Consider the following 24,509-nt stretch of genomic DNA (forward strand, 5'->3'; position numbering starts at 1 on the left):
TTGAGAGACTTTGAACTTAGTGAAATTCAAAGGTGTCTGTGCAGGGGGCTGCTCCCCCAGGGGAGCTTTGTCCACAGCTCAGTTCTCCTCTTTCTTGCCGTTTCCTGTAAGAACAGTTTCCGGAGCTGAAGGAAATTGATTGTTAAGTGAAACCCTCTGATAATTGCCTCTGAAATGCCCGCTGTTACCGTGATTGACTTGGCCATGAGCAGCCCTGCTCAGCAGTCCTACCACGGTTCCCTCCAGTGCCCTGGCCGTGATGGAGACATAGCGGGCCAGGCAAGCCACCATCAGCAACTTCGTAGCAGCGTCATCCTCACAGGCAGCCCTCACCCTCCAGGATGTGATGAAGAGTCTCAGAGAGGTTAAACCACACGCCTAGGGGCACAGAGCTGACCAGGCAAGTCCAAACTCCAGCCTTTACCCAGGTCCACAGACAGTCTTACTTAGATTTATCAGATGGTCATTGTGTACTTATTTTGCAACCCACTCCAGAATTGCCTGGAGAATTCCATGGACAGAGGAGCCTGGCAGACTACAGTCCATGGGGGTCGCAAAGAATCGGACACAACTGAGCGACCAACACTTTCCACGCTCATTGTGTACCTACTACCTGCTAGGGGTCAGGTTTCTGGAACTTGACAGAGGTCAGATACAGCCGCCACCAAGCTCAGAGCTCAAGAGGAAAAGCAGAGGGCTTTCTGAGTTCCGTGATGGGGAGGGAGGGGAGCTTGGCGGGGATCAGGGAGTGGTTAGGAGGAGAATGGAGTCTAAGCTGATGCCTCAAGTGTGAGGAAAGGAAACAGGCTAGAGGAATCTGGGCGGGAGTGCAGAAGGAAGGAGCAGGATGTGCAGGGGCCTGGTACCAGAAGCACCAGACACTGCAGGTTGCTCTGAGAGCAGAGCCCAGAACCCAAGCAGGAAGCTGGTCCCAGGGAGTAGGCATTCAGGGTCAGGGGTGGGAATGGAGCACATCTCCCCCGGACAGGCAGGAGCCCTGAGACAGATGGAACAGTGTTCCCACCACTGCCCGTGCCCTGCCGGGAGTCTCTGTAAATTCTCCTTTACTTATGGACCTCAGTGTCCATCCCCATCCTGTCCGCCCCAGGCCATCAGGGGGACCCAGGGGGAGGTGGGAGAAAAGTGCAAGGAGGATGAACCTCAGGGCAAGGTGAAGACAGAGCTGTGAGCTGTCTCCCAATGAGTCCTGAGCAAGCCTGAGTGCTGTGGGCTCTGTGGAGATGGGTGCCCAGCGGAGGGGAGGGGAGCCCGTGGACTGGCCAAGGGCGAAAGGAGGCTTGCAGAAGAGGTGAGGAGATGACAGTCCGATAAGTCTGACTGAGGTGGTGGGGCGCACATCCCAAACTGAAAGAGGGGATAACGGGGAGGCCCGGAGGTGGCTGAGGGACCATGTGCTTAGAGCCAGCGAGGGAAACACCAGAGGACTCGGCCTTATGGGCAGCTTCCGGGAGTTGGAGCAAGGGGGCCGCCAAGAACCCAACTGTCCTCTGAGTGGATAAGGTTACTACTTCTAACGTATAGGCAGGAAATTGAGGGCTGGAGGAAGAAGCCAGGATTTGAACCCAAGGCTCCAGGGTCCCAGCTCTGATCCCTGCCTGGGGCCCCTCGTGCGAACTCCCATCCTCTCCCCTCTCACCCTGAGACCCGAGGGACAAGCCTCCACAACCTGCCCCGTCCATTCCCATCCAACTGCCTCAGTTCTTCCTCCCGCACCACCAGGCCAGTGTATTTAGCAGTTTCCACACGTCCAGTGCCTGGGGATGGACTGATTGATCTGTAACACTGAAAAAATAATAATGGCTTGATCGTTACTGAGGATTAAAAGTAATCCTTTCGCTGTGGCTATTGCAACTCTGTTATTCACGAGTCAGCGGGCTGACCCGGGCCTTTGAGCCCATGGGACTCCATAAGCTCAAGGAGGCTGGGGGCTGGGCCCCCCCGCCCCGGTCTCCCTCACCCTGGCCGCTCGCCTGGAGAGCCCGAGGGGCCATCGGCCCCTATGTTCCTGAGGCCCGTGACTCCCAGGGTCAGACCTAAGCCCTCAGAAGGTGAAGGAGCAGGCATCCCCACCCAGCGGGGGCGGTACAGGCCAAAGGAAAAGTTCCTCAAGGGCTTGGCCCAGTTTGGAGATTTCAACTAGAGTCACTTTGGTCTTTGCAACCCCATCAACCCTGTGGCTTTTCTGGGGGAAGGGCCCTGATCTGGTTGTTGCCATGTGGGTCCCAGCCTCATCCTCCATGAAGTGGCAATGGCTCCAGGCCCACTCTGAGAAGGGTCTGGTGTCCCTGGGAAAGTGGTGGGCCACCAGGCAAGGAAAGGGGGTGTGCAGTGACTGCCAGAGGCTCGCCCCTCGAGATATGACCCCAGGGGATGCTCCTGGGGCTCACACACTCCCATCCAGGCCCAGTGGCGGGTATGCACGGTCAGTGCTCAATTAACAGAAGTGACAAGTGTTGTTAAGCCCGTGTGTCACACAGTACATCCTTTGCGGAAGGGTGCTGCCAGCTATGAATCAGGGACCATCAGGGGCTCGGCATTGGGTGGCGGTGCTTGTGGTTTAGGCTGAAAGGATGCCCCTGAATGGAAAGGGAGGAGCAGAGGCTGAATGCAGGGGAGCTCCTGGGGTCTCAGAAAAGCTTTGCCTTTTCTGTGCAGAGCCACAGATAATTGCCAAAGGTTCAGGGGTTTATGGAGAAGCAGGACAGTCATGCACCCCCAGATCCACATTTCAAAAGCTCCAGGTGCTGTGTGGAGAAGGATGGCGAAGGGCAAGAGGACACAGGAGCCTGGGCTGGGGATGACCAGTAAGGTGGTTAGAGTAACATTTAAAAAAATTCTTTTTAATTTATTTTTATTTATGGCTGTGCTGGGTCTTTGTTGCAGCACACGGGCTTAGTTGCCTCACAATATGTGTGATCTTAATTCCCCGACCAGGGATCAAACCCACGTCCCCTGCTTTCAAGTTGGATTCTTAACCACTGGACCACCAAGGAAGTCCCAAGAGTTGCATTAAGGGTGAGATGTAGGGGGTAATAGTCACAAGGTGGAAGGGCTTACTCCAAGAGGGGGTGTTGTAAGCTCCAGTGGGCCTGAGAATTACCCTCAGAAAGGTATCTAGGCATACAGGAGGGGCCAGGACTGGAGGCAGGATCTAGGAACCATCTAGGAGAAGAGAGGCCTGTGGTTCCTGAAGCTGAATCAAGGCAGGGTAGGGCCCAGCCAAGCAAGTATGGCAGTAACAGGTGGACAGAGGACAGGAGCTACAAAAAAGACAGGTGGGGTGGCAGGAGGCTTGACTCTGAAAGGGACTTCCCACCCTGCCCCATGTCCCCCCGCCTCACAGCCTTCCCAGTATTCAGTGCTCTTGGCCAGAGGAGGAGGGGGAGCCGGGCCCAGTGGGAGTGGGGAATAGCTCTGGGCAGTCTTTCTAACAGCCAGAGGTGACATCCTGCCCAGAGGGTGGAGGCTGCAGCTCTGTAAGGATCCCACCAGGCCCCACCACGCTGGAGGGGAGGAAAAGATAGTCTCTCATTTCCCCCGGTGTGCAGCTGCCAGGCTTTATTTTAGAATCTTCCCTCTGGGGCCCACAAGCCATCAGGCCTGGACTGAGGGATGGGAGTGTCTTGAATACCAAGAGGCCAGGGTCCTCTGAGTAGGAGCTGGAGGCCAGAGGGCAGGACCCTACTGCATCACTCATGGGGTGGGAGAGGGTGCTGGGGATCAGAGCCTCTCCCCAAGCACGAGCCACTCTATTCCTCCCCGGGCATCGTGGACCCTGCAGAGCGTGCCCGCAGACCTTGGTCATGGGCTCCACAAGGCAAACTCAACAGTGAGGATCCAGCCCGACCCAGGTCACTCTGTGACCTCAGGCAGACTGCTCACCATCTTTGTGCCTGGGGATCCTCAGCTGAGGACACATCAAGCGGGCTGTGGATGGTGACAGGTACCCCTGATGTGTTGCTGGCCTGGTGGGGCGGGGCGGATCAAGCCTGGATGCAGCAGGTGACCAGTTCAGGGTGAGTCATCATTACTGTTAATAAAACTTCACTTAGTTCCACGGGAGGCCCTAAAGGGCCAGGCTCAGTTCTGTCCTCAGAAGCCTCAGGACTTCCTAAAGGGGCAGGATCCACGGAATCCACAAAATAAGAATCTCTGGGCAATCAGCAGACGAATGGATAAGGAAGCTGTGGTACATATACACAATGGAATATTACTCAGCCATTAAAAAGAATTCATTTGAATCAGTTCTAATGAGATGGATGAAACTGGAGCCCATTATACAGAGTGAAGTAAGCCAGAAAGATAAAGACCAATACAGTATACTAACTCATATATATGGAATTTAGAAAGATGGTAACGATAACCCTATATGCAAAACAGAAAAAGAGACACAGATGTACAGAACAGACTTCTGGACTCTGTGGGAGAAGGCGAGGGTGGGATGTTTTGAGAGAACAGCATCGAAACATGTATATCATGAAGGGTGAAACAGATCACCAGCCCAGGTTGGATGCATGAGACAAGTGCTCATGTACTGGTGTTACTGGGAAGACCCAGAGGGATGGGATGGGGAGGGAGGTGGGAGGGGGCCTCGGGATGGGGAATATGTGTAAATCCATGGCTGATTCATGTCAGTGTATGGCAAAAACCACTACAATATTGTAAAGTAATTAGCCTCCAACTAATAAAAATAAATGGAAAAAAAAGAAAAAAGAATCTCTGGGCAGTGAGGATTCAGGCCCAGAGGGTAGCCAAAGGGTTTTAGCGCCTCCTCCAGGAAGCCCTCCCTGATGTCCTAAGTTCCCACAGATCTGAGCTTCCCCGAAGCACCTCAACTACTCTTGCCCTCTTTGTTCTGCCTGGTGATGTGTCTGTTTTCCCTTCTGGACTGTGGAAGGCAGGGCTGGCTCTGCCATGACTCCGCACATCAGCATGGTCTGGCGCCAGGCGTACTGGGTAACAAAGCGCAGGATACACAGACAGCCGTGCTCAGAGGCGCAGGGGCCTCAGTGGAGGAGGCCACAGGATCCAGTGCCGAACGATGCGCCAGGCTTGTGTGGACAGAAGGCTTGGAGGTTGCTGCTGGGAGGGGGCTCGGGAAGCCAAGACAAGGACAGTGGGTCTGGGTGGGCAGAGGTGGGCCATGGGCACCTCCTGCTGGGCCCTGAACAAGCTGGGAGCAAATGCATCAGCGAGGCGTTCTGTCTCTTGTGTCATTTCATCCTGGACTGGGGAGGGCCTTCCTCTTGGCACTGGGGTGACACTGGTTTGTAGTGAGTTACAGAGTGTCAGTGAGTTTGGCTGCAGGGCCTAGGTCCTGAAACATCTTGGGGATCCCCTTGCCATCCTGTGGGCTGGAAATGTGACTGAGCTGAAGTCCGGGGAGTCCCATGGAGATGCCACTCAGGTCACTCTGTGCAGGCTTTGCCTTTCCTGTGGGTAGGGGAAGGGCCCACACAGCAAGCTGGAGAATGTGTGGGGCTAAGGAATCCCTGAGGGGTCTGGCAGGATGTCCAGGGAACCCCTGAGCCAGCCTGGCCCCGGGGAGTGCTGGGGATGGGGAAGGCTCTGGGCTGGACACAGATCTTCCTCAGCTTCTGACCGTCCTTGCTCTGTCCCTCAGAGATTGGCTGATGCTGCAGAGAACTTCCAGAAAGCCCACCGCTGGCAGGACAACATCAAGGTAAGAGCTACAGTGGCCTCCCCAGGCCCAGGGACCTGTCCACCCCCAGCAAGAGTGGATATGAATGCAGGGGAGGAGGAAGGGGGAGGCTGCACTCACCCACTGGCAGGGCACCAAGGGGTCCGTGGGGTGAAACCAGGAACCTTTGCCCAATGTTCAGCAGGCATTTGAGGTTCCCGAATACACTGATGTGGGAGAGTCGCTGGGGAAGAGAGACCCTATCCCCTTCCCAGACTTCCCTTCCAGAAGGCCTCCAGGCTGGGATCAGGGACCAGGCTGTCACAGCCAGGAAATCCTCTCCTTCTGCCAGCAGAGCCCAGAGTAAGTGGAGGCAGGAGATGCTGGGAGCAGGACTCTGCTTGAGGACGGAGAGTCCAGAATGTGGGGGAGGGAAGGAATGCCTCACTGACCCCCAGCCTCACATATCCAGGCAGTGTGTTTGGTTTGGGGTGGGCTGGAGACAGCTTTTGTGTCAGAGGATCACAGTAAACCAGAAGAGAGACCGAGGCAGGGTTCCTCCCAGATTTAGGAAACACCCCCATGCCAAGGATGACCGAGGCTTTGGGGACCAGAGCAGTTGGCAGGGCTCGCTGTTGTCCTCCACAGCCACTCGGGAATGTGGGCCACGCTTCCCAGTGGTTTCTATGCTCAATGCTGGCACTTAGAGCTGGCCCCTGGGACACAGAGACCAATAAGGGGTCGGGGAGGCCTTGACTCACTCCAGCTCTGAACCCGGTGCCTCTAGGAGGTGGGAGGGACTGTTAATTCCTGCTTCACTGACAAGAACCCTGAGGCACAGAATGGTTGACCTGAGGTTACCTGTCGGAGGCAGAGAGTCACAGCCAGCCTGTCAGATGCCCGGGGGGCTCCTGTCTGTGATGAAGACCCCGTAAACCTGTTCCTTCTCCCAGTCCCCATCCCCCCAGGTCACCCTGAACCCCCATCATAGCACTCTTCCTTTGCTCCCTGGTGGGTGCTGGGTGCTACCCTCAGGGAGCTCACATGGGGTTGGAGGTAACAGATGATTGTCTACAGTGAACATGTAAATCAACTAATGATTCCCTGGACCCCTCCTCCCTCCCTGGGAGCTGAGGGCTGGCCTTTTTCTCGCTCCCCATTCCAGCACTACAAACCCAACCCTGGGCCACCCTGCCTCTTCAGCCTCTTGATCAGAAGTATGCACAGCAGCAGCCACTTTGCACTCCCTGGCCACTCGTACCTGCCCCCGCCTGCAAATAACTGCACCCTGGCGACTCCCCACGCGGCCCAGCCTGAGCCGGCACCCAAGGCCCCAGGATCTGTCTGTCCCTGCCTCTCTCATGAGCCTGCCTCCTCCCTCTCCTCCTCCTGTGCTCCAGCCACACCCAACACCTAACTCCAGCCCTGTTTCTGATCTCTCCACCCACTCTGTTCCTCGAGGAAGCCCAACTTGTCTTGTGTCTTCCCTGTGAGTCTGCTCTGGCTACCCAGCACATCAGCCCCTCCGCCTGCTGGGCCTCCAAAACCCTTGGCTCCTGCTCTGTCCTTTCCTCTGTTTCTGATGTATCTGCTCCCTCCCCTCCCGGCCCAGGACAGGTATGCAGAGCAGGCATGGAGCAGAGTGAAGGAATCGGGGAGTCAGGGTCTGGAAGCCCTCAGCCTGGCTTTCTCTCCCTCCTAGTTCAGGCCCGGAACTGGAAGAGGAAAGGGCTGCCTCAGCCCCAAACCCATCTTCTCTTCCTGACTCTGCAGAAAACTCAAGGGTCATCTTACTGGATCCCTGACCCTTGATTTTCAGTCAATCCAAGACAGGAACAGCTTATCCCAGGCCAAAGGGGGCATCCCAGGGGCCTACCGGAAAGGAGAGCCCGGGTCTCGGGGGTGTCCAGGTGCTGAGACAGGTGCTATTGAGGACCCATTCCCCGCACACTGGGCACAGTCACCCAGCAAGAGCTCGCCCTTCTCTGAGCTTCAATTTCCCCATTTGGCAAAGGCCTGGCTGGAACTGGGGGCTGTCAGCTCAGGTGTGATGTGTGAAAGGGTCGGTCCACACGTCAGGTCTTGAAGGTGCAAGTTGGAGATGATGTGGGTGCACCTCTGCCCATCCCAGCCCATGGGCTCTGGGTGTTCCTGTCCTGAGGTGGAAGAGGGCTCTGCTGGCCCCTGTCCTGACCTGAGATGCCCCCGCCCAGGGGTGTGACCACAGGGCCAGCTGGGCCCAGCCTCGTTTGCCTGATGTTTGTCGCCCACCCCCGCCAGTCCATCAGTCTCCCTGTTTGTCCCACAGACAGGGGCGGGTGGAGCTGTAGGCGCCCCCTCCTTTCTAGCTGCACCATAAGGGCCATTCTCCTCCCCACAAGCAGCAAGCTGCCCAGCTTCCGAGCAGAAAGGCATCAGCCCTAATGCTGGGCCCATTAGCCGCTAGGCCAGCCAGCCCTGTCTGGGCTGCCAGGCAGAACTGCCAGGGTGGGAACTGTCTGTGCCATGGGGACGTGGGGACTTGAGACTGCAGAAAGGATGGTGTTTTTGTCCCTTGTAGGCACACCACCCACCCTTGAAAGTGTGCCCTTCCCAAAACCTTCAGGAAGTAGCCATATTCCTCCCCAGCACTCAGGAGCGCTCACAGCCTGTGCCACGACCCCGGTGGCAAACTCGGGCCCTTTACACAAGCCAGGCCTCCTCCCAGGAAGGTCCTTACCTCCTTCCAAAGGGCTGCACCTCCCACTCCAGTTAACTCCCCAGAGCTCCTCTTTCTGGCCGCAACTCTCGGATCAGCCCCCGCTGCCCACAGCACCTGCCTTTGGTGCCCCCGTCTTGGATGGCTCCCAGTGCAGCTCCCCCAGGCCAGTGGCCCCATGGGCTCATCTGTCTGCCCTGCTCACGGCTCCTGTTGGCCAGAGGCAGCTGAGCCTGACTCAGTGCTGCCCATCACCTGTCCATGTGCCCAGCCGGGTGCCCTGTGGACAGAGTGACCAGAGCCTCGGGCTTCCTACCTCTGAGTGCGGTAGGATTGGCACTCAGCAGTTCTGGGCATGGAGGAAACCCTTGACCCGTGGAGCCATACTGGACTCCACTGCATGGTCAGTGGGGTGTGGCCCTGCCAGTGTCAATGGCACACAGCAGGTCTGCGTGCAGACCTCTGAGAAACAGACAGTGGTGTGTACCCCCTCCCACACACACGCACGCACACACACAAGCACACCATTGACACCGCCCATGGACTTGCGGGATCCTGGAGTCTGCAAAGTCAAAACTGGGAGAAGAGAACATCTGGAAGGGAAGTGCCCCCCATGTTCCTCTCCCTGGTCCCAGGCCATGACCCCGCACTCCTGGCCGCAGCAGGGGTAGAGAACCTGTAGCCACAGCCCTGGCCGCAGCCCTTGGACAGCGCGGCCCTTGTTAGCAGGCGGCCCCTCCTGTGGCCCCTGCAGACAGGCAGCAGGTGCTTTGGTGTGCATAACACTTAGGGTAGATGGAGATGGCCCGCCTGGCGGACACTGTGCCTGGTGCCAGCTCCTCTCTGTGCCAGCATTGTCTGCCATCTAAACGGTCACCAGGGAGGAGCCGGGCCAGAGCATGGGTCGTTGGGGGGCAGGAGAGGCCATTGGTCCCAGGGCCTCAGTGCCAGCCCCACGGCCTGCAGGAGACAAAGCCCTGGCCTTGGGAGTGTGATGGAGGAAGCGGTCCTGCCCTGGGGAGTCTGATGGGAGAGACACAGCCCTTCCCTGGGGAGTCTGATGGGAGAGGCGGCACTGCCTCGGTACTCGAAGGGAAGGCTGTGAAGGCTGGGCCAGGCCAAGGAGCCGGCTGGACAGGACAGGTGGCTCCCTGGCCTGAGGTCTGCCCCAGCCATCGGGCCTGCTGCCTGCCTCTCTGCCAAGCCGGCGACAGACGGCTCTCTCGGAAAACAGTCCACTTGGCTGAGCTGAGCTGGCCATGAGCCAGGGCAGGAAGGCCAAGCGTCCTCACTGGTGCAGCCGGAGAGCTGGCCTGGGTCCTGCATGGGGGCCGGGCAAGCAAGCGGCAGTCGGGTCCGACCAAGCCACGGCAGCTGCCTTCCACGACACCAAACGTTAGGTGTCAACTGCTATTCCGCCTGCACGCCCCACACTCACTTCCTCGCCCTCTACCCGCCTGCCAGCATCCCTCATGCTCTCTCTCAGAGAGCGTGTGTGTCGTGTGTATACAAGAGCTGTGTGGGCCCCCAGCCCCGCCCCTCACGTGTCGTGTATGCACAGAAATCCACCTGCGGGGAGACATGTGTGTGAATTCAGAGGGGTGATTCCCCACTCCCTGCCCAGTTTGAGCAGAATGGCCCCTAAAATAGCAAGTAATGGAGGGAGTGTCAGAGGTGTCAACCCTGGACATTACGGACATGTGTCTCACCCCTGCCAAGGGGTTTCTTCCATATTCAGGCCCTTCCTGGGGCTGTGGAGTTGTCAGCACAAGGGAGCCCACTCATGGGTTGAGTTGGCCCGAACCCTTGGAGAGGCCTTGCTCCTTGTCCTCTTAGCATCATCATTCTTATTTTACAAGTGGAAAACCAAAACCCCAAGGTGAAGCCTCATGGAGGCTGAAGGGTTTAAGGGGCACCCTGCCTCATCAGTGAGATGGAGGTGACCCCAAGGAGTCTTCATGGGGCCACAGGGACTTGTGAGGCTTCAGGCTCAGTCGCCACTCACTGTTCAGGATCCCAGAGCTCACATGTTCGGGCCCAGCCAGGAGGCCAGAACCCTCTGCCAGGGCCCCCCTGCATGTAATCACCAGGTGGTACTGCCTCCGTGTTGTGTCTCAGAGGCAGGGGCACTGGTGGTGGATGCTGGGGCACCTGCAGGCCAAAGCAGACAACAGAGGCTTTCCAGGGACCCTCCCACCGGCCCTAATGACACCATCCCGCCACATCCCCAGTTCCACATCACATCGGACATAGTGACCACAGCTGGGTTTACAATGTATTTTCACACATATGACCTTGCCTGCCACCATCCAAAGCTAATGCCACTCTCTACCAAGGAAGGGGCATGGGCTGGCCCTCTCAAGGTGGGAGAGGTAGGGAGAAGTCCTGCCCACGTGCATCTGAGCCCCTGGGGGACAAAGTGTTGTATTAGTCGCTCAGTCGTGTCTGACTTTGAGACCCCATGGACTGTAGCCTGCCAGGCTCCTCTGTCCGTGGAATTCTCCAGGTAGGAATACTGGAGTGGGTTGCCATTTCCTTCTCCAGAGGGACACAGACTGCATACAGATTCCTGAGCCTCCCAGGTAGTCCGGAGGGGGACTGAGTCCTTCCGTGTGACACATTCCCCCATGCCACTGATGCCACCAGCCTCTCACCCTGCACTGAGACCAGGACAGAGAGACAAAGGGAGCCATTGGGGCAGCTGCAGGGATGGCCCAAGTGAGCGCCAGAATCCCAGGGACCGTCCCAGGTCAGGCAGGACACAGGCCTGGCCTCTGAGGGGACCTCAGAGGAGGGTCCCTGTGAGGGTCACTCTGGAGGCCTAGAGCCACTGACCCCCACACATGCCCTTTCCTGTCCTTGCAGAAGGTTTGCCTAAAAAGTTGGTGAGCGAAGCCACATGTTCTAATCTGCAGTCCTCCCACTGTGCCTGCCTGTTTTCATTACGGAGGGAAAGAGCATCCGAGCCGTGTTTATAACCCCCTTTTAGATAACAAATCACATTTTCTTTTCGCCAGCGAGTGTGTTGAATTGATATTTTTCCCCTCGGTTTAATGGGTTTGTGTGTTCAGGAATGATCTTCATCAACCGAAACTCCTTATTGTGTTTGATGTAATGTCAGCTTTCATTACGCGCTTCGGTCAGAGCCGGGCCCAGGGAAAGGCCGAGCACCCTGGAGCCTGGGCCCCAGCCCTTGCCCCTACCCTGGGCCAACCTGAGCTCCAGTCTCCCTGGACTGGTGGGTGGGGAGGCACAGGAGGGTTTGGAGATGAGTCGAGAAGGCAGGATGGAGCCAGGGTGCGACTCCTTTTTTCTCCCTGCCTTGGTGTCCTCTTCTTTGTAACTGGGTCATGGGGCTGCTGGGAGAATCCTGTACTGCAGTGCGTGTGAGGCCCTGCTAGACACAGCAGATGCCTCGCAGGGCTGAAACTTCAGTCTTTCAGTCATCAGGAAGTTGTGGTCTTACCCAGGCATGGCTCCAGGTGTGTAGTCAGTGTTTCAGAATGTTCAAACTATGCCCATAGGTCCAGCCAGTGGCCAGACCTCTGGTGGGAAACAGCCCATACAGGTCTGGGTACCAACCACCTCAAGCCTCACACCCAGCACCTGGACAGTCACCAAGGCTAAGCTCCTCCCTGAAGCCTGAGGAACCTGAGCCCAGAGAGAGAATAGCATAGCCCTGAGGTCACACAGCAGGTGGGACCCAGCCAGGCCCAGACAAGGGTTAGCCCATCGTGGAGTTAGTGCTGGCTCGATATTATACAGCCAGACCTTTGGGAGCAGACTCGGTCATCCTTCCCACTTGCAGACCGCAAAGAAGCAGGCTCCCTGGTGAGCAAGGACCCACTAGGGCCATGCTGCAGGTTCCTGCCGTACAAAAGAGGGCTGAGGAGCACCGGGGGAGGGTGACTCAGACCGTGGCCCTAGCTCAAGCCCTGCCCTAGGGCCATCGAGGCAGGGGTGGGGTGGCCCATCCTGAGCAGTGCCACCTGATGGCACCAGATTCACCTTCTGGCGGCCTCTGTCAGCCGTGCTCAGTTCTGATTAAAGATCATTAAACATGAAATTAGCCCGTTTGTGTTACGGGTCCCCGGGGTGGCCGGTGATTATGACGTGCAGATGGCCGAGAACCCCGGCAGCGGGCAGGAGGGCCAGGCCAGGACGGGCGGCGCTAGGAAAGGCAGGCAAGGCCGGGAGGCAGGCGCGGGGGCCGGGCTTTGTTTTCTCCCGCTCCTGTTGTGTAAACCCCCTCGCATTTCACAACAAATCACAGATAATTAATAAGTACATGCCCGTAATGAGCAGGCTTTTTAATAGAAGAAATTGGAAGATGCGGTGTCGAGTCATTATTTCACTCTGTCCCAGTCTCGCTCTATTTTTCCGTCTTCCCCACTTCCCCCTTGGTTACTGCCTCAGCCAGAGTCTCCGCGGACAGGCTGGCTGTCAGCCTACCTCACAGCAGGGCTGCAAGGCAGAGACCCAGGTCCTGGACTTAGGGAGCCCTGGGGGATCCCACCCCAACCCCGGGCTACCACATCCTCCTGGTGCCTGTGAGGGCCCCTGAGGATGGTCTGGCTGGGGTGGGGGTCGGGCCTCCCCAGCCTGACTCATCCAGCCCTCCCTGGACCGCAGCTCTGGATGGGGGAGAGGGTGGTGTCTGCCCCCCACCCAAGGAATCGAAGGGGGCCATTCCAGGCAGGCCTCAGAGTTGGGGGTCCTGGCTGCACCTCAGACATGACTGTTGAGGCCTCTCTCTCCCACCAGGAGGAAGACATCGTGTACTATGATGCCAAAGCCGATGCTGAGCTGGTGAGTGCCCCACCCTTGCTGGGGGGAGGTGGGGAGCTGCCAGAGCCACACACCCCTCTTCTGAGACCTGTAGCCTGGGCTGGAAGAAGAGTGTTAGGACTCAGCATTCTGAGTCTGGCCTTGCAGGGCTGTGATCCCACAGCCCCCCACCCTGCACCTCCCACCACTCCCTAGAGACCCTGACCCCTCCCGGGCTGTGTCTCTGAGGCACCAAAGGGCCCAACTTCACTGCGCAGTGTGAGGCGGGCCCAGCCTGTCCCTGGGCAGGATGGTGAGGCCCACGGACCTTCTCCCCTGGGTCAGATCAGGTGCCTCGTCAGGAGGGCAGAAGGCTGCTGCGTGCTGGGAGAACAGGGGAGAGAGGGAGCAGGTGGGGAGGGCTTTCTGGAGGTGGGCCTGCAGGGCCGGGGTGCAGTCGTGTTTCCGGTCAGCACAGGTCCCTTTGCTGTGGTGAGGGGACCGTGGCTTCAGTGTGCGGGCCACCGCACAGCCAGGCCCCACCATCAGTGCTGGCCCTGGGCTAAGTCATCTTGCCCCCGCCCCTGTAGAGGCAGCCTGCAGCCTGTTCTTCAGATGAAGGAGAGGGCTCTGGCGCCTCAGGGGTCACCACCCCTGAAGTGGTGACCCTGGGACTGGTTGGAGAGCCCGGAGCTACATGGCTCTTCCGCCTCCACTTCCCTGACTGGTTCATGTCTGCTTGGGCAACTCTGCGACAGAGAGAGGGCCCCATCACCAGGGGACTCACATGAAAGATGTGTGACCATTTAAGGTGTGAGGGGGCCTACAGAGGAGACCAGAGTGTCTGAGGGGGCAGGCACAGGGAACAGACTGTTTGGTGAACCTGCCAAGGTCCTAATTCATCTGCCTGCCTTGAGGCAAAAGCAGTTGAACCCCACTATCTCCTCTGTAAAGGAAAGTGTCACAATTCAGTCTCTAGGGTCACCTATGCTGGCTGGTGCAGGAGACCCCAAGTCTAGACTCCCACTCCCGGGCCTGTCAGCCCTGGGGAGGTTTCCCGGGAGCCCCCAGGATGTATCTGATAGCACCAAGAGGTGGGCAGGCAGGAAGGGATTCCTGCAGAGGGTCTGTGGGTGCCAGGCCAGCTTTGGTGAGCCTTCAGGAGGGCAGGCGGGCAGGGGGCCCGAGAAGGCGGGGTGGGGGGGCTAAAGCAGGTGTGCTTCCCCCTTGGCTGAGCCTCCGTGGCTCCCAGAGAAGTTGCTAAAATTATAGCTGGAATCTGAAATTCAAATGAAGAGCAAACCTTTAATTAGACCCTGAATCTAATTCCTTACCCCCCTCAGCAGCGGGCTGTGATTTTAGCAATCAGTGCATTAAATATAAACCAGGAGACTGCGGCTGCCCACCATACAAAAGCCCCTGGGTGTGGGGGCAGCACTGAGGGGCTCCTGGGCCAGTCTGGTGCCCGACCTCCTCCCTGGATTCCCTGTTCCCTGCATCCCCCAACCCCTACCTCTATATCACTGCCCCCAACCCCTTGGACATCTTCTGGGGGGAGGGGAGGCTAGAGACTGCCCGGGGAGGGGATTCACCCCCGGGTGGGACTGGGCCAGGGTCAGTTAGGCAAAAATCCCAGCCCTCCCAGCCCTGCCAACCCCAGTATAAATATCAGCATGCACACATTCCCCAACTCTCCTGCCTGTTGTGTTGTTTTGTTTTTTTAATCTTTGCCAGAGGTACAGTTAGAGATCTTTCTAGACCATTTACTTTTAAATTACCAGCCAGAAGGTGGGGGTAGGGGGGAAAGAAGGAAGGAAAAAGTTCGCCAGCTGATAGCTTATCAGAACAGAATCCAAATGTCACATTAGTTGGGAAAGTTGGGAGATTAAATTTTCTAGCGCCCTTCATCTGCCGCTGACATTTCGGGGGCTTTCTTCTCCTGCGCTCCCCCTCCTCCCAGCAGAACGTGAGTCGCTCACGCCTTGGCTCCCCGGCGCTGGCCTCCGTTCTCAGCAGCTGCCTCTGCCCCGGCTTCTGAGGGTCTCCCCTAGGGTGTGCCGAGGTGGGCAGCGGGGTGGCACCCTGGGTAAGGGGCAATGGGAAGGCAGCAGATGGCTTGGGTATTGCCATACATCTTGAAGAGATGAAAAGGGTGTTTGTGCAGGAGGCCCTTCCGGCCAGCCAGCCAGCCTGCTGTGCACCCCCATCCAGGCAGTAATTCATTCCCCAGACCTGAAGGTGGACCCTCCGCACTCCCCGGGTGGGGAGGGCACATCTGGCTGGGTGGGGAACATGAGGGGTGTGCCCAGGACCCAGCGAGCCAGTGAACAAGCGGTGGGGCCGGCCGTCACGTGAGATCCACCCGGGAGAGCAAGCGAGCTCAGCCTGGTACTGGGGGTGGTCACGGAGCGGGGGCGGTGCTGAGGGGCAGTGCGGGAACCTGTGGCTGGTTCAGCTGCTTGGGTTCCCTCGCCCCAGGTCACAGAGCTCCCTAGCTCTGCGCCCCCCCACCCCCGCCCTGCCTTGCCTGGGTCTCACTGATCTCCCCTTGCCTCCCCATCTGGCTTTCCCCGTCTTCACCTTCACTCTCTACTTCTATCTTCCCTTCCCCCTTGCACACCTGCACCCGTGCCTGCCCACCGCCGCCGCCGCCCCCCCTCTGCGGCATCAACACTGTAGTCGCGGACCCACTCCCGCCAGCCTGTGGTGGGCGGGGGCACACAGCGCATGCCCAGCCTGCCCGGCGGAGAGATGCCGTAATTGGCACCTGTCAGACGGCGGCAGCTCATTTTAGAAAGTCAACGGGGGCCTTGCTAGTCCTGCTGCTAGCAGGCGCCGCACACCCCTCCTTCTGGAGGTTACTGGGCCTCCAAGGTACCCTTGCCTGAGCCCAGCTCTCTCCCCAGGACTCCCCCAACTCTAGCTCAGCCCCTGGAGCCACCCCACTGCAGGGGGTGGTGCCCGCCCCCTCCCCCCACCCCGCAGGTGGAGCTAGGGCCCTCTCCCTGGTGCCAAAGGAATGTCATGCAGGGGGTGGGTGGGGCCAAGTTGTGGGGTGTACTCTCAAAGCAGGGTGTAGTCTCCCTCCAAAGGGAGGGGGTCCTGAGGCCACCCCCATGATTACAGAGCAAGTCCTTGGAAGCCCGGCGGGGTGGGAGGGGGGGGGGCGGAGCCCACTCCTCCTCTCTGCCTCCAAGATTTGCCTCCTTTGCTGATCATTGGTTTTCAGGGATGAGGGGAAGCACTTGCTGATCATTGATTTTCAGGGATGAGGGGAAGGGCTTGGTTTGCTTTTGGTTTTGGAATTCAGGTTTAGCAAATATGGCGATGGTGGGTGGGATGTGTGGGGCAGGTGGGAGTCACAGGACCTCTGGGCAAGGGGTCCATACCCGTGTCCCACTGTCTGGGTGTCTCTCCATCTCTCTTTGTCTCTGAGTGTGGTAGTTTCTGATTCCAAGATGCCCCATCTCCCAGATTCTGGCCCCTCTGTCTACAGTTCTGTCCAACCCCACTCCACCATTTCCCAGCCCTGACACTACCATGGTTGTCCGGGTTGGGGGGTCCCTCTCTGCAGGACGACCCTGAGAGTGAGGATGTGGAAAGGGGGTCCAAGGCCAGCACCCTCCGGCTGGACTTCGTTGAGGACTCAAACTTCAAGAACAAGGTCAACTATTCATACACAGCCGTGCAAATCCCCACGGACATCTACAAAGGCTGTGAGTGCACGGCGTGATCGGGAGCATCCCTCCCCACCCATCGTGGGGGGCACGGCCCACTGCCCTGGTGCTGCCAGCTCCCGGGTGCTAAGTCAGTGCCGTCCACCTTCAGCCCCCTTCACCCAAGGTCACCTCTCAGAGCCGCCCACACACGGCTCTGAGAGTGGCATCAGGCCACTCTCAGGCACAGCCTCACACTGCCTCTCAGCAGGGTATGCAACACTGAGCCTCTCACCCTTTTGCATGCATGGTCTGCCCTTGTGTATCCACGTGCCCACACAAATGCATGCACATAACTGTTTCCCCCACATGCTGGGCCAAGTCCCCACTGTCCCTAGAGGAGCTCCTCCCCCCACGCTCGCCCATTCCCTGGCCCCAGGCAGGAAGGGTTGAGGAGCTACCACAGTAGATGGACACAGGGATTGGGAGGACAGGGAGCAACTTCTCATTCACAGACATGGACCCTGGAACACTCCCCTCGTCATTCTTGGTGGGTGGGGCGGGATGAGGTGGAGATAGAGGTCAGGGGATTAGGTAAAGGGTGGTTGAGATTCCCAGCTTCAGGGACAGTGTATCTTGGCATAATATGGAGACCAGTTCACTACAGCTAAAGGATTCAAGTCAGACACAAGGATGACCTTGCTGAAGAACTTGCGAGGTGCAGGGAGAAGACGCCAAGAGTCAAACACTGACTGGGGAGCTCCGGCTGCAGGATTGAAGGCTCTGAGGTCTCTTGGTCCTGACATAATTCTGGGGGCACCCACAGGGTAGCCTCAGAATTCAAGGGGCCCATGGGTGGGGGTTCTTGAAGCAAAGATTCCGGAGCTTCTGAGTGATCTTCAGAAACCCTGGGAATCCTCCAGGGTTCTCAGGGAGGCCCCCTCCACCTTTAGGGTCAGCCAGGCCATCTGGGCAGCCTCCGGCAGGAGTGAGGGTGGATGTCCCTCCAACTCCCCAAGGGCCGCCCACAGGCCACCTGCCTGAGCCAGTCGAGGGGCACTATCGCAGGCAGGCACGCTAATTAAAACAGGAGCCACACCGCCCTCCCCAGTCACCCCTCGCTACCCACACAAATTACATTTTATATGTTTTTTATTTACTGTGTCACTTTTAATTAAATCTGTAATCGCCTGCCTGAGGGGGCATGGTCCCCGTTTCCCAGCTCAGCGTGATCTAAGAGTGTGGGCACGTGAGTGTGGGTGAGTATGCGTAGGGCTGAGTAGCACGCCCCTTCCAGGTGGGGGGCTGACTGTAGTGTGTGCATGAGTATGTCTCACAGTGAATGTGTGAGCAGGCAGGTGGTCATGGATACCTGCCAGGACAGCCCAGCCAGGTCTCCTCTCGGTCCTTGACCTGAGTCAGGGACACCCATCTGCCAGCAGCGAGCGGGGCTCCCAGGGCGGTTTGTCTGCCCTAAGCCTCTCATTGTGCAGACGGGGGAAACTGGGGTCCAGTGAGGAGCGGGACCTGCCAGGCAGACTCTTGCAGGGCGGACAGTACAGTGTGAAACATTGGAGAGCCTGACTTCATTTTTTCCTTAGAGAGAAAAATAGAAATTGTACAATTCACTAAGTTTCTAAATTAGGAATGAGACCATAACATACTGTTCAATAGGCACAACCAGTGCTAGAAATGTGTTTTGTTTTCACATTACGGTCAGTTAAGGGAAGCCGCGGGGCCTGAGAGAAGGGAGAGAGCGCCGAAGGGGGCAGACGGCAGAGGCTCCACAGACTGGAGAGCAGAGGGAAGAATGCCCTGAAATATGCTGGCGCCCCCTAGGCTGTGAGACTTGGACCATAAAGAAGGCTGAGCACCGAAGAATTGAGACTTTCAAACTGTGGAACTGTGGTGCTGGAGAAGACTCTTGAGACTTGCTTGGACAGCACGGAGATCAAACCAGTCATTCCTAAAGGAGATCAACCCGGAATGTTCATTGGAAGGACTGATGCTGAAACTAAAGCTCCAATACTTTGACCACCTGATGGGAAGAGCCGACTCACTGGAAAAGACCTCTATGCTGGGACAGATGGAAGGCAGGAGAAGGGGGTGACAGAAGATGAGATGGTTGGATGGCACCATCAACTCAATGGACATGAGTTTGAGCAACCTCCAGGAGATAGTGAAGAATGAGGAACTCTGGCGTGCTGCAGTCCGTGGGGTTGCAAAGAGTCAGACATGACTGAGCAACTGAACAACAACCTAGACTGTGGGCTGACCCTGGAGCATTTGCCTTTTCTTTTTTTTTTCTTTTTTGGTCTGTGTGGCATGCAGAGATCTTAGTTCCCTGACCAAGGATCAAACCTGCAAACCTGTGCCCCCTGCAGTGGGAACTCAGAACTCTTAACCCCTGGACCACCAGGGAAGTCTGCATTTGTTCTTTAAATCCCAGCTTTGGGAATTCCCTGGCAGTCCAATGCTTAGGGCTCCATGATTCCACTGCAGGGGGCACAGGGTCCCTTCCCAGTTGGGGAACTAAGGTCCCACATGCCACATAGCATGGCCAAAAACTTAAAAAATAAATCGCAGTTCTTCATCTAAGGGTTTCTTGAGAGAAGCATGCATGCTAAGTCACTTCAGTCATGTCCAACTCTTTGCCACCCTATGGACTTTAGCCTGCCAGGCTCCTCTGCCCATGGGATTCTCCAGGCAAGAATACTGGAGTGTGTTGCTATGCCCTCCTCCAGGGAATCTTCCTGACCCAGGGATCGAACCTGTGTCTCCTGCGGCTTCTGCATTACAGGCTGATTCTTTACCGCTGAGCCACCGGGAAAGCCCCTTGAGAGAAGAGCAGAGCCTTTGGAAGACATTCTCTGGTTCTCGTCTGGGGTGTGCATCTTCAGGGAGAGGGGATGGTGTCAGGGCTCCACCGGCGGAGAAAGGAGGTGGGAGAAGTTAGAGGAAGAAATAGCCCCTGGGGTAGCTGTTGGGGGACAAAAGCCTGACAGTAGCAGGCCTGCTGTTTTTTCTGAGTGCCCCAAATGCAGGGACAGGTACAATGCACATGTGAGGATATGGGCTACACGCCTTCACTGGGCAGATTTAGGGCTGTCCTGAGTTGAGGGGGGGTGGGGCATACTGCTTAAGCCATCCTGAGTCTCTGCCCAGGTTGAGGGATCTACAGGATGGAGTCCATACATCTAAGAGAAGCCTTACTCTGTGCCTATGGGTCTGGCCACCCACACACACCGGTCACATGTGCAGCCACAGCGGCTGGGGGAGACGGAGGGTTGGGTAACTTGTTGGGGGAGGTGAAAGCAGGATTCATAGGTGTTCTCCTGTAGGGGCAGAGTGGTATGCAGGTATGAGCATGTGTGCCCCTGTGCCCATGGCCACAGTCAGGCTGCTGGGCAGGTAGGTTTAGGGGTGAGGAGGTGACACATGTCATTGGAAACACAGAGGTGAGATGTAGGTATGCCTGGTGTATACCTGCAGGCAGTGTATGAGTGCAGGGTGTGTGTGTGTGTGTGTGTGAGTGCAGGGGGTGTGTGTGTGTGGAAGCGCATGTGCCAGTGTTGGAGCAGGATCATGGCACAGCCCCTGCCCCTCCAAGAGCCCCCGCCCCTACCCCTGCCTGCTCCTGGCCCTAGCTGATTAATCATGGAGCTGAGTGGCTTCCAGCTTATCAGGTACCTTAATAGCTGAATAATTCCAGCCCCATCATCGGGCCCTTAATTGCTTTCTTGTGGCTGCAGCCCAGAGTGCATGCTGAGTGGGTGAGCTCCCAAGGGACCAGCGGCAAGCTCCCGGCAGCAGGCCGGATGGGCGTTTGGGCTCAGAGCCTGGGTGGCCCCTCTGCAGGGGCCACGGGCCCCAGCTGCCCTGCCTGGTCATGTGGGGCCCTGGCTGAGGGCAGACTGAGCTGTTTCTTGGGAGGGGATGAGGACCAGGATGTCTTCGTGGAGGAGCTGGTGCAGCCCCAGCTGAGCCCTGGGAAGTGAGGGAGACCCGAGGAGGCAGAGAACTTTCTGAGTGGGAGGCACGTGAGTGGGTGTTGTGATGAGGTTCAGCAGGGGAACCGCTGAAGTGCTTCCCACCCCAGCCCCCTGCTTCACCCTCCAGCCACCGTCATCCTCAATGAGCTCAACTGGACGGAGGCCCTGGAGAATGTGTTCATGGAGAACCGCAGGCAGGACCCCACGCTCCTGTGGCAGGTCTTCGGCAGCGCCACGGGAGTCACTCGCTACTATCCAGGTGGGCGCCAGCCCATCTCCCCAGTCCACTCAGCACCCCACCCCCTCCACCTCCTCCCCCACCTCATCCTGGGTGTGTGGGAGGGGATGGTCACCTTGTCCATTTCAGGGTGGCCTGGCCCACTGCTTCAAGGCCTGCTACCTGGGCCAGGCACTTCCCTGCCAGTATCCTCCCCCCCCAGTCATCTCCTTTCCTCCCGCAGCTACGCCATGGCGAGCCCCCAAGAAAATCGACCTGTACGATGTCCGCAGGAGACCCTGGTGAGCGAGCATGGAGGGGTTGGGCAGGGACACCCCCTCAGCTCGCCCGCCCGCCCTCCTCCCTCCCAGTATCCAGGCCTCCGAGCAGGGCGCAGCCAGCTCTATCCAATTTTCATTTCACACATCGTTGCCACTGGAAAATGGATCCCATCACCCAGGCAGGCCTCCCAGCTGCCTCTGCCCTCATCCACTGCCCGGCTCTCCACCCTCTCAGGACTGAGGGATTGGGCCCATGGGGGTTCCCAAGGGGGATATGTCCTCTGCAGGGTCGGCCAGCCCCTGCCATACCCCTTCGGAGCCCTGGACACCCCTACCCACCTCCCCGCCTCTCCTGCTGTACTCCATGGCCTCATCCCCTGCCACCTGTTCAACCCCCTTCGCAGCTATGACTCTCTGCCCTTGGCATCTCGACCCAGGCCAGGGGAAATGACAAGCCATTGAGGCCACGGAACACGCCTCCTGTCCACTCTCTGGATCACGTGCTCACCTCTCCTTGGGGTTGTTCATGTGTTGGGGGCCAGGTCATTCATGCCACGGGCAAAGACTGTTTATTAAACGTGGTATCCTCAGTGCCGAGAACCCTGTCCGGCCCAGGCCATGGACCCACCATAGAATCATGTTGAATCAGTATGGGGGTGAAGGAAGGAAGACCCCCCCACCAAGGTCCCAGTAAGGCTGGCCCTAACTGAGGCTTCTCCTGGGCAGGTATATCCAGGGAGCCTCGTCGCCCAAGGACATGGTCATCATCGTGGATGTGTGAGTGAGCGGCGCTGGCCAGTGGGGTGGGGGCAGGGCTGGGGACTGGAATCTGCTGCTGGGGAACATCTTGGGGGAACACTACCAGGCGCCTCCGTGACCCACCCCCCTCCAGGAGTGGCAGTGTGAGTGGCTTAACCCTGAAGCTGATGAAGACGTCAGTCTGTGAGATGCTCGACACGCTCTCCGATGACGACTATGTCAACGTGGCCTCGGTGAGTGCCAGGGGCCTGGAATAAGTCACTCCCTCCCGGCCCCTGCAACCCCTTCCTTCCCTGGGCCATCCTGAGGCCACTCACCACCGTCTCGGTCCCTGCAGTTCAACGAAAAGGCGCAGCCTGTGTCATGCTTCACACACCTGGTGCAGGCCAACGTACGTAACAAGAAGGTGTTCAAGGAAGCTGTGCAGGGCATGGTGGCCAAGGGCACCACGGGATACAAGGCCGGCTTTGAGTACGCCTTCGACCAGCTGCAGAACGTGAGCCCCCTGGGTGGGCGAGTGGGCGGCCAGGGACAGGCAGAGGCCTGAGCTTGGTGACACCAGGGAAATCAACACAGATGGCCTTGTTAGCATCCAAAAGGCAGGTCAGGCAGAGAGCACCGTCTGCTGTGGGCAGGGAGGGGCAGAGGGCAGGCCTACCCTGGGGAAAGAGACACCCCCCGGACTGGGGAGGGGCCCAGAGCTGACCGTCCAAACGTCTCCTCCTGCCCAGTCCAACATCACTCGTGCCAACTGCAATAAGATGATCATGATGTTCACGGATGGCGGCGAGGACCGCGTGCAGGACGTCTTTGAGAAGTACAACTGGCCCAACCGGACGGTGAGACTCAGCCCAGGCAGGAGCTGCCCCGACCTGGTCTGGTCCAAGGGAGGGGCTGTCCACTGGTGGCCACGGCAGTAACCTCAAGCCCCGAACAGGTGCGCGTGTTCACTTTCTCCGTGGGGCAGCACAACTACGACGTCACACCGCTGCAGTGGATGGCCTGCACCAACAAAGGTACCTCATCCGGCGTCCCTGCCACAGGCCTTGCCTGCCGTGTCCCACCATCCATTGGGTTGGTTGTCCACCTTTCCTTCCACATGTTCAGCTTTCCCGCTGCTTGTCTTCCCATATGTGTGACTGTCCATCTGTCTATGTGGCTCCCTTGTCCGTCTGACTTCTTTCTGCCCATCTGATTGTCCATTGTCCATGTGTCCCTTGCTCATCTACTCCTGAGTCTGTTTGCTGATCAGTCTGTCTCTCCCCCAATTGGGCCTGGCCCCCTGGTGGACTCTGAAGTTCACCGCCATCCTAGAATGAGGGCCTTCAGGCCTCAGGCTCCTCCTTTCATCCCAGTTTTGCTTCCTTACACCCCTGCTCTCACAGCCCCTTGCATGTCGTCACAGGGTAATGGCAGGGGGCATTAAAGGGTTCTGAGTTCAGGGGAAATGACACCAGAAAAAGGGAAGCTGAGAGAGAAGTCAAGGCTGCAGATACACCCCCAGGGTACAGGGCCCCTGTGCCATGCTCCCAAGCACCACCATCCAGGCCCACCTCTGTCTCCCCGCCCCTCCGCAGGTTACTATTTTGAGATCCCTTCCATCGGTGCCATCCGCATCAACACGCAGGTAAGACTGGGGTGGGCCAGCCCTCCTCGCAGCCCCTTTGCTTGGCTGGGACGTTGGAAAGATGGGCTGCTGTGTGATGTGAGTGCCCCCTGGTGGCTGATTGGTACATAGGGAGACAGAACCGGGAAGATTCAGTGGGAGGGGCAGACTCATGACCCCACCTCTGCCCCACTCCCTGCCCAGGAATATCTCGACGTATTGGGCAGGCCCATGGTGCTGGCGGGCAAGGAGGCCAAGCAGGTGCAATGGACTAATGTGTACGAGGATGCACTGGTAAGGCCTCAGGGCAAGGACGGGGTGGGGCCAACCACCTTCCCCTGGGATGTGCCCACAGGGTCAAGTCCCATGAGGCCCCCCTAATGGTGGTAAACCAAACAAATAAGAAAGAGAGGTGGCCTGTCCCTGCAGCACCCCTGCTCTGACACTCAGGGTGGGGGCACGGCTGCCCACAGGAGTCTGACCCATACTCTTCCTCTCCTTTCAGGGGCTGGGGATGGTGGTGACAGGGACCCTCCCTGTTTTCAACCTGACACAAGATGGCCCTGGGGAAAAGAAGGTGAGGCCTGGGGAGGGTTGGGTATGCCCATAGCAGGTCTGGGATAGAGGAAGGACAGGAGGCTGCAAACCAGACCGGGGTGGCCACTTGTGAGAGCAACTTGAGGTCATGGGAGTGAGCGGTTGGGCAAGGTGACCCCCTCCCAGGGAATTGAGCCCACTGCAGACCCCTGCCTCTGCTCCCAGAACCAGCTGATCCTGGGCGTGATGGGCATCGATGTGGCTCTGAATGACATCAAGAGGCTGACTCCCAACTACACGGTGAGTGTAGTTCACCTCTCCATCTCCCTGCTCT

At 58.0% G+C, this 24,509-nt stretch overlaps 1 protein-coding gene across 4 annotated transcripts in view; it reads left to right on the forward strand.

Moving 5' to 3' along the window:
- Positions 1–24,509, forward strand: part of CACNA2D2 (calcium voltage-gated channel auxiliary subunit alpha2delta 2) — a 140,289-nt gene that overhangs the window by 101,191 nt on the left and 14,589 nt on the right. For all 4 annotated transcript variants that reach the window (XM_061128509.1, XM_061128507.1, XM_061128510.1 and 1 more), the window contains exons 4-17: positions 5,645–5,704; positions 13,125–13,169; positions 16,702–16,843; positions 20,903–21,034; positions 21,237–21,294; positions 22,000–22,050; positions 22,166–22,265; positions 22,370–22,528; positions 22,764–22,871; positions 22,970–23,048; positions 23,610–23,659; positions 23,843–23,932; positions 24,144–24,215; positions 24,401–24,475. In XM_061128509.1, the coding sequence (XP_060984492.1) occupies positions 5,645–5,704; positions 13,125–13,169; positions 16,702–16,843; positions 20,903–21,034; positions 21,237–21,294; positions 22,000–22,050; positions 22,166–22,265; positions 22,370–22,528; positions 22,764–22,871; positions 22,970–23,048; positions 23,610–23,659; positions 23,843–23,932; positions 24,144–24,215; positions 24,401–24,475 (1,221 nt within the window). The remainder of the gene's footprint in view (positions 1–5,644; positions 5,705–13,124; positions 13,170–16,701; positions 16,844–20,902; positions 21,035–21,236; positions 21,295–21,999; positions 22,051–22,165; positions 22,266–22,369; positions 22,529–22,763; positions 22,872–22,969; positions 23,049–23,609; positions 23,660–23,842; positions 23,933–24,143; positions 24,216–24,400; positions 24,476–24,509) is intronic.

This window comes from Dama dama, chromosome 24 (assembly GCF_033118175.1).
Source record: "Dama dama isolate Ldn47 chromosome 24, ASM3311817v1, whole genome shotgun sequence".
Taxonomy (NCBI): Eukaryota; Metazoa; Chordata; class Mammalia; order Artiodactyla; family Cervidae; genus Dama; species Dama dama.